The 13,261-nt window shown below is 47.3% G+C and overlaps 1 protein-coding gene across 2 annotated transcripts in view; it reads left to right on the top strand.

The window, feature by feature from the left end:
• The window catches only part of CDAN1 (codanin 1), a 390,144-nt gene that overhangs the window by 133,507 nt on the left and 243,376 nt on the right, over window positions 1–13,261 (top strand). For both annotated transcript variants that reach the window (XM_063947654.1, XM_063947653.1), the window contains exon 9: window positions 1,754–1,843. In XM_063947654.1, the coding sequence (XP_063803724.1) occupies window positions 1,754–1,843 (90 nt within the window). The remainder of the gene's footprint in view (window positions 1–1,753; window positions 1,844–13,261) is intronic.

Raw genomic sequence — 13,261 nt, 5'->3', positions numbered from 1 at the left:
CCCTGTTGAAACCGCTGATCTTGAATCGGTTTCATTCCTCACTTCCTCCAACTCCGAAAGTCCAAACTCAACGAGGTGTTGAGTATGAAGTGGCCAAGATCCTGGACTCACGTCACCGTTACGGTCAACTACAATATCTTATTGACTGGAAGGGTTATGGTCCTGAGGAACGTTCATGGACCAATGCTTCTGATGTCCATGCTCCTGCCTTGGTCCGGAGATTCCATTCCAAGTTTCCTCAAAAGCCAAAGAAGTGTCCTGGGGCCACTCCTAAAGGGGGGGGGGTGCTGTCACGATCCGGGTATCTGGACGCCATTTCTTACCCATCAGATGCCTCCTAAGGCTGGCTCAGCGCTCCAGGACCGGATCCCATCTGTTATCCTGATGTGTACATTCCTGTATCCTCTCCTGTCACTCTGGGACGCTGTCACAGTAAACGCCATATTACACCTGGCATGGCGTCTCCCGCGGCCTCCGCCGCCGTCCCTGAACTTCTGCATGCAGAGTGTCTGAGTGGCGATTACGTCAGCCGCGGCCTCCGCTGTGTCCGCGTGGTTGGATGTGCATCTGTCAGCCTGGCGCCTCCTGTCTCCGGTGGCCGGCGCCGCCATTACTGTTTTCATTACCACATGGATTACAAACCAAACTTCCCTCCAAGTGTCTGCATGGGCGCAGCCATCTTGGATTCTGTCAGCTGATCATTTCCACCAATCTGTTCTCAGTATTGATAATCTGCATAATTGCCTAGCCAATCCCTTCCTTGCTGCAGGTATAAATACACTGTGCCTGAGCAAGGAAGGCGTCAGTGCTTTGGTTGTCAAACCTAGTTCCTGTTTGTCTCTCTCCTGTGATTGTCTTCCAGGTTCCAGCTCCTGTCTCAAGACTTCCACCATAGAGACCCGCACCAGCATTCCACCTGCGGTGTAGCCTGACTCTCCAATCCATTGTGGATTCATCTGTTTCCAGCTACAACATTACCTGCTTCCAGCTCAGCTTCCAGCAGAGTACAGCTTCCCTTAAAGGGCCGGTGTCCTTTCTACACTTTACCACTCTCCACCGGTATTATTATTTCTCCGCTCTCAAGTTCTACATTTCAGTTCATATTTCATCGCTCCCAAGTTCATTTATTATTTAACTGGTTCCAGCCAGTATCCACTCTGTGCTAACAACAGTCTGGTTCCAGCCAGTATCCACAGCAGCTGTTTTATCTTCAGCAACCCAGCTTTTCCTGGAACACCAGCTGGCACAATCCTGGGTTATCTCCATTGCTACAGTCGGGCCTGGTAAGGACTTTCCATCTAGAAGATCATAAGAACTATCTCACACTACCAGTGCCCTGTGGCTCCTGCCTTCTTGTAGTACCCAGGAACTGTATTTATTCTTTGCTGACTTTTACGTTTTCTTTTACTGCTGCTGTGTTGCGGAGTTGTCATAATAAACATCATTGACTTTTATCCAAGTTGTCGTGGTCACGCCTTCGGGCAGTTATTATTCATGTTACTTACATGTCCAGGGGTCTGATACAACCTCCCAGGTTCCGGTACATCTCAGCCCCTACAACTGAGGCTGCCTCCCGTCAGCTCAGGCCCTCAGTTGTGACACACATGATGCAAAGTAAATGTACATCATATCACAGTCACTTTTTGTTTTATTCCCTGATTTGTATTCTAATTACGGTGAAATACAGTTTTCATGTTTTAAACTAGTCTCTTTCCTTCCAGCTCATTAATTGACTGTTCCTTGTATGTTTCAGAGATATTTTCTATGAGCTGCTACGTGAGTTTGAAGATTGCCATGAAAAGGCAGACTGGGATTTTGAGCGTTGCCTGGGCAATAAGATCAGGTACGCTCTGCTTATTTGTAGTTTCTGTACTCTATTTGCATGTTCTGACCTAAACCTGCATTGGAACTATTACTAATAGTCCTTTGTTGGGACTGTTGTGTAGAAGTGATAGTTTATGAGCATCTACATGTAGTCTATTTTCTCCATGATTTTTAAAACCTGTTGCAAAGTTTCTATGTTGCTCTTATGGATTGTATCCTACTCCTGGCATCTCTTCTGCTGTTTAAGCCTAAATCCTGATGGATTTTCTTTTTCGTCCATGGTGGAGCGCTGGAGTGTGTTATGGACTGACAGCAGCTTATAGGCACTTTCAAATGTAGCTCTAGATGCTCCAGCTCCTCCCTTATTGGCGAAAAGGGACCCAAGTCTTTCTGCTTATCTGCCAGAGCTGGGTACTTGCTCTTTAGGAAGCCACTTTATTGTCTTTTACTTTTCATTCAGTTTATTTTAGTATGTGAGTTTTCTTTGGGCTCTTCCTTTTCTCTGGACTGTATTTTTCTCCTTGATTGTGCAACCGCAGCTGTCCTCCCCTTCTTTCCCCCTTCATTCTTTCTATGTCTGGGAAGGAGAGTACAGGTGTGTACACACGGTGAGATTCGGACTAACCCTGATTCTCACTATTTGATAGGGGCTAGGTCGGTATCGCAACGCTAGGTGACTGTGCTTGCGATACTGGCTATGTACGATTTTGGCTGTCAATTTTAACTATACTTTTATGCTAGATAGATAAAATTGACTTGCCTGCACAGTCTATCTAGGCGTGCGATACCGACCTCGCGGGACTGCGTATCGGGATCGCAAGGTGACTTTCACCTTGCGATCTGCACTAACTTTTCTTGCGATTTTGACTATATAGTCAAAATCGGAAGAAAAAATCTAACCGTGTGTACACACTTAAAGTCCAGTGTAAATCCTGGAGGAGAGACCAGTGCAACGGTTCGTGTCTGCTTCAGTTGTCAGTCCATATTAGCGCTGTCCTCCTTTTTCTTTCAGAGAATACTGTTTCTTTTAGCCACGAACACCCAACCAAGAGCTCATTCGACTATTAGCCTGTCTCTGACGGCTGTAGCAGCACTCTTCTATTTAACCATTGGATTCAGTAGAGTTGAAGGTCTTCTTGCAGTTGTCTATCTCCACAACTTTGCGTGTTTCAAGGCTTGGGGGCTTTGTCTTTATAGGGTCTCCTTTTCTAATCTATCATCTAATTCAGCGTATTGTTGTTCCAACTTTAGAGCTGAATAAGTCTTCAGAAAAAGAGGGCTCTCTTTGTTCTTTTGACATTGTAAATTTAGTTAGAACCTGTGTCCATAGGCCTTGGCATTTGTGCAGGACGGATGGCCTGTTGGTCCTTTACAGTGGCTGGTTTGCAACAGACCATTGCCAGGGTACAGTGTGAATTTTGGCTATTAAATAATGAAACTTTACTTGTAACAAAAATTAAACAATACTGGGTGATTTAAAAGGGAGTGAGCGGAACACTGACCTTGCGCTATCCCAAAATGGTTAAACCAGTTTCACCCCTCTCGCACAGATCGATTGCTGTCAAACAGCGTTCGAAGAAGTCACGTTTTTCCTGTACATCATAAAAACGTTTAGTTCAAAAGTAGAACAACGTATTAACTTAAAATTTTTAGTTACGTTGAAATGGTAAATATCTACAAAGAAACTGTTAGGCAAGTTTTGTATCTATATCTTAACATGACAGACGTTTGTGCTAAGATGGTTCCAAGGTTTCTCACTGCCGAACAGAAAGAAAATCGAAAGCAAATTTGTACAGACACTTTGGAACAAATGCAAGCAGTTTTGCATTTTTTAGATAAAGTTACTACCTGTGATGAAACATGGATATTCCAGTGCCACCCTGAGACAAAACGCCAGACCATGCACAGGAAAACACCATCATCACCAAGAATGAAGAAAGCATGTTGAAACAAATCCAAATTCATAGTCATGTTGTTTGTTTTCTTTGATATCAAGGGTGTTATTTTGGAAGACTGGGTACAAGAAGGCGCAACAGTGAATCAACATTACTACAGATATGTTCTAAAAACTTTGCGGTAAAGAGTCCAGAGTTTTGGTAAAATTGTTTCATCCTCCATCAGGACAATGCACCAGCTTTCACTGTGAGGCAGGTTTTGGCCGAGAAACAGATTGCAGTGCTAGAACACCCTCCATACACACCAGACCTAGCACCATGTGACTGAACTGTAGAGACAGCTGACATATAATGAGCTACAGCACGGCTTTGACCAATGGAAAATAAGATTGCAGCAGTGTGTGCATGCACAAGGGGAGGACATAGATGGTGAACAAAGTTAAAATGTACTTTAATATAATTAAATGTTAATTATAGCATCAGTTTCGTTATTTATTAGCCGCATCTTGTATTGCTTGGGTAAATTCATGCAAAACAACCTGTCCCTGAAAATGTGAGGGCTCATTCCCCCAGATCGGTGGGTGCCTCTTGGACACTGTGGCATAGGGCCTTGGCTGAACATCTGTTCTGGGCAACCAGCTGGCATTTGGTTTACATCTTTACAATATTCTACAGGTTATTTACTTTTTATGTTCAAGGATGACTGCTTTGGATCTATAGTGCTCCGTACTGGTAATTCTGATGCGTGTCCATCCTTGTGCACAGCTTTGGGAGGTTGCCTGTATTCCAGTGACCCCATAGATGAAACAGAAAATGGTCTTGTTTGTATTTACATTTCTCTTACGTCTTAGAGGATGCTGGGGATAGACGGGCTCCGCAGGAGACATGGGCACTTTAAGAAAGACTTTAGCTCTGGTGTGCACTGGCTCCTCCCTCTATGCCCCTCCTCCAGACCTCAGTTTGATACTGTGCCCAGAGGAGACTGGATGCATTACAGGGAGCTCTCCTGAGTTTCCTGTCAGAAAGTATATTTGTTAGGTTTTTTATTTTCAGGGAGCCTGCTGGCAACAGACTCCCTGCATCGAGGGACTGAGGGGAGAGAAGCAGACCTACTTTTGTGAGTTTCAAGGCTCTGCTTCTTAGGCTACTGGACACCATTAGCTCCAGAGGGAGTCAGAACACAGGTCTCACCCTGGAGTTCGTCCCGGAGCCGCGCCGCCGTCCTCCTCACAGAGCCTGAAGATAGAAGCCGGGTGAGTATGAGAAGAAAAGAAGACTTCAGAGGCGGCAGAAGACTTCATGATCTTCACTGAGGTAACGCACAGCAGTGCAGCTGTGCGCCATTGCTCCCACACACCTCACACACGGCAGTCACTGTAAGGGTGCAGGGCGCAGGGGGGGCGCCCTGGGCAGCAATATAAACCTCATTTCTGGCAAAAGAGATATATATACAGCTAGGCACTGTATATATAAAGAGCCCCCGCCAGTTTTTATTATATTTAAGCGGGACAGAAGCCTGCCGACGAGGGGGCGGGGCTTCTCCCTCAGCACTCACCAGCGCCATTTTCTCCACAGCACAGTTGAGAGGAAGCTCCCCGGACTCTCCCCTGCTTATCCACGGTGAAAGGGGGTTTCAGAGAAGAGGGGGGGGGGCACATAATTGGCAGCAAATAGCGCTACTGGATAAACACATTGTGTGTTTTTCCTGGGGTATTAGCGCTGGGTGTGTGCTGGCATACTCTCTCTCTGTCTCTCCAAAGGGCCTTGTGGGGGAACTGTCTTCAGATAAGAGGATTCCCTGAGTGTGTGGTGTGTCGGTACGTGTGTGTGTGTCGACATGTCTGAGGTAAAAGGCTCTTCTAAGGAGGAGATGGAGCAAATGTGTGTGTGTGGTGTCTCCGTCGACAACGCCGACACATGACTGGATATGTGGAATTAAGTGCTGAGGTAAATTTATTGCACAAAAGATTAGAGAACAGACAGGGAATCTACCCATGTCTGTCCCTATGTCGCAGGGACCTTCAGAGTCTCAAAACACCCACTATCTAAAATAATAGACACTGATACCGACACGGAGTCTGACTCCAGTGTCGACTACGATGATGCAAAGTTACAGCCAAAACTGGCAGAAAAGTATTCAATATATGATTATTGTAATAAAAGATGTTTCTCTATCGTCCTAGTGGATGCTGGGGTTCCTGAAAGGACCATGGGGAATAGCGGCTCCGCAGGAGACAGGGCACAAAAAGTAAAGCTTTAGGATCAGGTGGTGTGCACTGGCTCCTCCCCCTATGACCCTCCTCCAAGCCTCAGTTAGATTTTTGTGCCCGGCCGAGAAGGGTGCAATCTAGGTGGCTCTCCTAAAGAGCTGCTTAGAAAAGTTTAGCTTAGGTTTTTTATTTTACAGTGAGTCCTGCTGGCAACAGGATCACTGCAACGAGGGACTTAGGGGAGAAGAAGTGAACTCACCTGCGTGCAGGATGGATTGGCTTCTTTGGCTACTGGACATTAGCTCCAGAGGGACGATCACAGGTACAGCCTGGATGGTCACCGGAGCCTCGCCGCCGGCCCCCTTGCAGATGCTGAAACAAGAAGAAGGTCCAGAATCGGCGGCATGAAGACTCCTCAGTCTTCTTAAGGTAGCGCACAGCACTGCAGCTGTGCGCCATTTCCTCTCAGCACACTTCACACGGCAGTCACTGAGGGTGCAGGGCGCTGGGAGGGGGGCGCCCTGGGAGGCAATGAAAACCTATTTTTGGCTAAAAATACCTCACATATAGCCTCCGGGGGCTATATGGAGATATTTAACCCCTGCCAGAATCCGTTAAGAGCGGGAGACGAGGCCGCCGAAAAAGGGGCGGGGCCTATCTCCTCAGCACACAGCGCCATTTTCCCTCACAGAAAGGCTGGAGGGAAGGCTCCCAGGCTCTCCCCTGCACTGCACTACAGAAACAGGGTTAAAACAGAGAGGGGGGGCACTAATTTGGCGTTAGAAATATATAAAAAAGATGCTATAAGGGAAAACACTTATATAAGGTTGTCCCTATATAATTATAGCGTTTTTGGTGTGTGCTGGCAAACTCTCCCTCTGTCTCTCCAAAGGGCTAGTAGGTCCTGTCCTCTATCAGAGCATTCCCTGTGTGTGTGCTGTGTGTCGGTACGTGTGTGTCGACATGTATGAGGACGATGTTGGTGAGGAGGCGGAGCAATTGCCTGTAATGGTGATGTCACTCTCTAGGGAGTCGACACCGGAATGGATGGCTTATTTAGGGAATTACGTGATAATGTCAACACGCGCCAAGGTCGGTTGACGACATGAGACGGCCGACAAACAATTAGTACCGGCCCAGACGTCTCAAAAACACCGTCAGGGGTTTTAAAACGCCCGTTTACTTTAGTCGGTCGACACAGACACAGACAGGGACACTGAATCCAGTGTCGACGGTGAATAAACAAACGTATTCCTTATTAGGGCCACACGTTAAGGGCAATGAAGGAGGTGTTACATATTTCTGATACTACAAGTACCACAAAAGAGGGTATTATGTGGGATGTGAAAAAACTACCGTAGTTTTTCCTGAATCAGATAAATTAAATGAAGTGTGTGATGATGCGTGGGTTCCCCCCGATAGAAAATATGGGCGGTATACCCTTTCCCGCCAGAAGTTAGGGCGCGTTGGGAAACACCCCTTAGGGTGGATAAGGCGCTCACACGCTTATCAGAACAAGTGGCGGTACCGTCTATAGATAGGGCCGTCCTCAAGGAGCCAGCTGACAGGAGGCTGGAAAATATCATAAAAAGTATATACACACATACTGGTGTTATACTGCGACCAGCGATCGCCTCAGCCTGGATGTGCAGAGCTGGGGTGGCTTGGTCGGATTCCCTGACTAAAAATATTGATACCCTTGACAGGGACAGTATTTTATTGACTATAGAGCATTTAAGGATGCATTTCTATATATGCGAGATGCACAGAGGGATATTTGCACTCTGGCATCAAGAGTAAGTGCGATGTCCATATCTGCCAGAAGATGTTTATGGACACGACAGTGGTCAGGTGATGCAGATTCCAAACGGCACAAAGGTGTATTGCCGTAAAAAGGAAGAGGAGTTATTTGGGGTCGGTCCATCGGACCTGGTGGCCACGGCAACTGCTGGAAAATCCACCGTTTTTACCCTAAGTCACATCTCTGCAGAAAAAGACACCGTCTTTTCAGCTTCAGTCCTTTCGTCCCTATAAGAGTCATATCTGCCCAGGGATAGAGGAAAGGGAAGAAGACTGCAGCAGGCAGCCCATTCCCAGGAACAGAAGCGTTCCACCGCTTCTGACAAGCTCTCAGCATGACGCTGAGACCGTACAGGACCCCTGGATCCTACAAGTAGTATCCCAGGGGTACAGATTGGAATGTCGAGACGTTTCCCCTGCGCAGGCTCCTGAAGTCTGCTTTACCAAGGTCTCCCTCCGACAAGGAGGCAGTATGGGAAACAATTCACGAGCTGTATTCCCAGCAGGTGATAATTAAATTACCCCTCCTACAACAAGAAAAGGGGTATTATTCCACACTATATTGTGGTACTGAAGCCAGAAGGCTAGGTGAGACCTATTCTAAATCTAAAAAAATTTGAACACTTACAAAGGTTCAAATCAAGATGGAGTCACTCAGAGCAGTGATAACGAACCGGGAAGAAGGGGACTATCTGGTGTCCCGAGACATCAGGGATGCTTACCTCCATGTCCCAAATTTGCCCTTATCACTAAGGGTACCTCAGGTTCGTGGTACAGAACTGTCACTATCAGTTTCAGACGCTGCCGTTTGGATTGTCCACGGCACCCCGGGTCTTTACCAAGGTAATGGCCGAAATGATGGTTCTTCTTCGAAGAAAAGGCGTCTTAATTATCCCTTACTTGGACGATCTCCTGATAAGGGCAAAGTCCAGGGAACAGTTGGAGGTCGGAGTAGCACTATCTCGGATACTGTTACAACAGCAGGGGTGGATTCTAAATATTCCAAAATCGCAGCTGATCCCGACAACAAGTCTCCTGTGCTTAGGGATGATTCTGGACACAGTCCAGAAAAAGGTGTTTCTCCCGGAAGAGAAAGCCAGGGAGTTATCCGAGCTAGTCAGGAACCTCCTAAAATCAGTGCATCATTGCACAAGGGCCATGGTAAAAAAATGGTGACTTCCTTCGAAGCAATTCCAGTCGGCAGATTTCATGCAAGAACTTTTCAGTGGGATCTGCTGGACAAATGGTCCGGATCGCATCTTCAGATGCATCAGCGGATAACCCTATATCCAAGGACAAGGGTGTCTCTCCTGTGGTGGTTACAGAGTGCTCATCTTCTAGAGGGCCGCAGATTCGGCATTCAGTTTTGGATGTTGGTGACCACGGAGGCCAGCCCGAGAGGCTGGGGAGCAGTCACACAAGGAAAAAATTTCCAGGGAGTGTGATCAAGTCTGGAGATTTTTCTCCACGTAAATATACTGGAGCTAAGGGCAATTTACAATGCTCTAAGCTTAGCAAGACCTCTGCTTCAAGGTCAGCCGGTATTGATCCAGTGGGATAAAACATCACGGCAGTCGCCCACGTAAATAGACAGGGCGGCACAAGAAGCAGGAGGGCAGTGGCAAAAACTGCAAGGACTTTTCGCTGGGCGGAAAATCATGTGATAGCACGGTCAGCAGTGTTTCATTCCGGGAATGGAAACTGGGAAGCAGACTTCCTCAGTAGGCACGACCTCCACCCGGCAGAGTGGGAACTTCATGGGGAAGTTTTCCACATGATTGTAAACCGTTGGGAATTACCAAAGGTGGACATGATGGCGTCCCGTCTGAACAAAAAACGGGACAGGTATTGCGCCAGGTTAAGAGACCCTCAGGCAATAGCTGTGGACGTTCTGGTAACACCGTGGGTGTACCAGTCGGTGTATGTGTTCCATCCTCTGCTTTTAATACCTAAGGTACTGAGAATTATAAGACGTAGAGGAGTAAGAACTATACTCATGGCTCCGGATTGGCCAAGAAGGACTTGGTACCCGGAACTTCAAGAGATGCTCACAGAGGACTTATGGCCTCTGCCGCTAAGAAGGGACTTGTTTCAGCAAGTACCATGTCTGTTCCAAGACTTACCGCGGCTGCGTTTGACGGCATGGCGGTGGAACGCCGGATCCTAAGGGAAAAGGCATTCAGGATGAGGTCATTCCTACCCTGGTCAAAGCCAGAAAGGAGGTGACCGCACAACATTATCACCACATGTGGCGAAAATATGTTGCGTGGTGTGAGGCCAGGAAGGCCCCACGAAGAAATTTCAACTCGGTCGATTCCTGCATTTCCTGCAAACAGGAGTGTCTATGGGCCTCAAATTGGGGTCCATTAAGGTTCAAATTTCGGCCCTGTCGATTTTTCTTCCAGAAAGAATTGGCTTCAGTTCCTGAAGTCCAGAAGTTTGTCAAGGGAGTATTGCATATACAACCCCCTTTTGTGCCTCCAGTGGCACTGTGGGATCTCAACGTAGTTCTGGGATTCCTCAAAACACATTGGTTTAAAACCAGTCAAATCTATGGATTTTAAGCATCTCACATGAAAAGTGAACATGCTCTTGGACCTGGCCTGGACCAGGCGAGTGTCAAATTGGTGGTTTTTTTCTCAAAAAAGCCCATATCTGTTTGTCCATTCGGACAGGGCAGAGCTGCGGACTCGTCCCCAGTTCTCTCCCTAAGGTGGTGTCAGTGTTTCACCTGAACCAGCTTATTGTGGTGTCTTGCGCCTACTAGGGACTTGGAGGACTCCAAGTTGCTAGATGTGGTCAGGGCCCTGAAAATATAGGTTCCAGGACGGCTGGAGTCAGGAAAACTGACTTGCTGTTATCCTGTATGCACCCAACAAACTGGGTGCTCTTGCTTCTAAGCAGACTTTTGCTAGTTGGATGTGTAATACAATTCAGCTTGCACATTCTGTGGCAGGCCTGCCACAGCCAAAATATGTAAATGCCCATTCCACAAGGAAGGTGGGCTCATCTTGGGCGGCTGCCCGAGGGGTCTCGGCTTTAGTCAGGGGCAAACACGTTTGTAAAATCCTACAAATTTGATACCCTGGCTAAGGAGGACCTGGAGTTCTCTCATTCGGTGCTGCAGAGTCATCCGCACTCTCCCGCCCGTTTGGGAGCTTTGGTATAATCCCCATGGTCCTTTCAGGAACCCCAGCATCCACTAGGACGATAGAGAAAATAAGAATTTACTTACCGATAATTCTATTTCTCGGAGTCCGTAGTGGATGCTGGGCGCCCATCCCAAGTGCGGATTATCTGCATTACTTGTACATAGTTACAAAAATCGGGTTATTATTTGTTGTGAGCCATCTTTTCAGAGGCTCCGCTGTTATCATACTGTTAACTGGGTTCAGATCACAGGTTGTACAGTGTGATTGGTGTGGCTGGTATGAGTCTTACCCGGGATTCATAAATCCTTCCTTATTGTGTACGCTCGTCCGGGCACAGTATCCTAACTGAGGCTTGGAGGAGGGTCATAGGGGGAGGAGCCAGTGCACACCACCTGATCCTAAAGCTTTACTTTTTGTGCCCTGTCTCCAGCGGAGCCGCTATTCCCCATGGTCCTTTCAGGAACCCCAGCATCCACTACGGACTCCGAGAAATAGAATTATCGGTAAGTAAATTCTTATTTTTGCATATCACTGATGACCCATCTGTCCCTGACACGAGGGTACACATGTTTAAGGGGAAGAAAGCTGAGATAACATTTCCCCCCTCTCATGATCCAAATGAATTGTGTGAAAAAGAGCGGGAATCTCCAGACAAGAAACTGCAGTTTCCCAAAAGAATTCTCATGGCGTATCCTTTTCCTGCTAGGGCCAGGATACGCTGGGAATCCTCCCCTAGGGTGGACAAGGCATTGACATGTTTACCCAAAAGGTAGCGCTGACATACTAAGATACAGCTACCCTCAGGGATCCTGCAGATAGCATGCAGAAAAGTACTTTGAAGTCCATTTACACACATTCTGGTACACTACTCAGACCGGCGATTGTGTCGGCAGGGGTTTATAGCGCTGTAGCAGCGTGGACAGATACCTTATCAGCGGAGATTGAAACCCTAGATAAGGATACCATGTTATTGACCCTAGGATATATAAAAGATGTATATATAAGACATGCTCAAAGAGACATTGGTCTACTGGGTTCTAGAGTCAACGCTATGTCGATTTCTGTTAGACGTGTACTGTGGAACATGCAATGGACAGGTGATGCTGACTAAAAGAGGCATATGGAGGTTTTACCTTACAAGGGTGAGGAATTGTGTGGAGAAGGGCTCTCGGACCTGGTCTCCACAGCTATAGCTGGTAAATCTGATCTTTTGCCTTATATTCCCTCACAGCCTAAGAAAGCACAACATTATCAAATGCAGTCCTTTCGGTCGCAGAAAAACAATAAAGTACGAGGAGCGTCCTTTCTTACCAGAGGTAAGGGCGCAGGGCACAGCTAGTTCCCAGGAACAGAAGTCCTCCCCGGCCTCTACTAAATCCACCGCATGACGCTGGGGCTCCGCTAGGGGAGTCCGCCCCCGTGGGAGCACGTCTTCGACTCTTCAGCCACATCTGAGTTCACTCACAGGTGGATCCCTGGGCAATAGAAATTGTTTCTCAGGGTTACAAGCTGGAATTCGAAGAGGTGCCTCCTCGCCGGTTTTCCTTATCGGCCCTACCGGCTTCTCCCCCAGAAAGGGAGAGAATATTAAATACAATTCACACATTGTATCTCCAACAGGTGGTGCTCAAGGTTCCCCTCCTTCAACAAGGAAGGGGATATTACTCAACCTTGGCTGTAGTCCCGAAACCGGACGGTTCTGTCAGACCTATTTTAAAATTAAAATCTCTGAACCTATACTTGAAAAAGTTCAAATTCAAGGTGGAATCGCTCAGAGCGATCATCGCCAGCCTGGAAGGGGGGGATTTTATGGTGTATCTAGACATAAAGGCTGCATACCTTCATGTTCCCATTTATCCACCCCATCAGGCGTACCTGAGAATTACGGTACAGTATTGTCATTACCATTTTCAGGGTAATTGGCGGAAATGATGGTGCTCCTACGCAAGCAAGGAGTCACAATTATTCCATACTTGGACGATCTCCTAATAAGGGCGAGATCAAAAGAGCAGTTGTTGAACAGCGTGTCACTTTCGCTGAAGCTGTCACAGCGACTCGGCTGGATTCTCAATATCCCGAAGTCACAGTTGGTTCCTATGACTCGTCTGCCCTTCTTGGGTAAGATTCTGAATACGGACCACAAATGGGTTTATCTTCCGATAGAGAAGGCCCAGGAACTAATGACTCTGGTAAAAAACCTATTAAAGCCAAAACAGGTGTCAGTGCATCACTGCACTCGGGTCCTGGGAAAGATGGTGGCATCTTACGGGGCCATTCCCTTTGGCAGGTTCCATGCGAGGACTTTCCAATGGGATCTACGGAACAAGTGGTCCGGATCACATCTACAGATGCATCAGTTAATCACCCTGTCCCCTAGGGC

The sequence above is a fragment of the Pseudophryne corroboree genome, chromosome 12 (assembly GCF_028390025.1).
Source record: "Pseudophryne corroboree isolate aPseCor3 chromosome 12, aPseCor3.hap2, whole genome shotgun sequence".
NCBI classification, from domain to species: Eukaryota; Metazoa; Chordata; class Amphibia; order Anura; family Myobatrachidae; genus Pseudophryne; species Pseudophryne corroboree.
The sequence above is the reverse complement of the archived record's forward strand: the minus strand, read 5'-3'. Positions and strand labels throughout refer to the sequence as shown.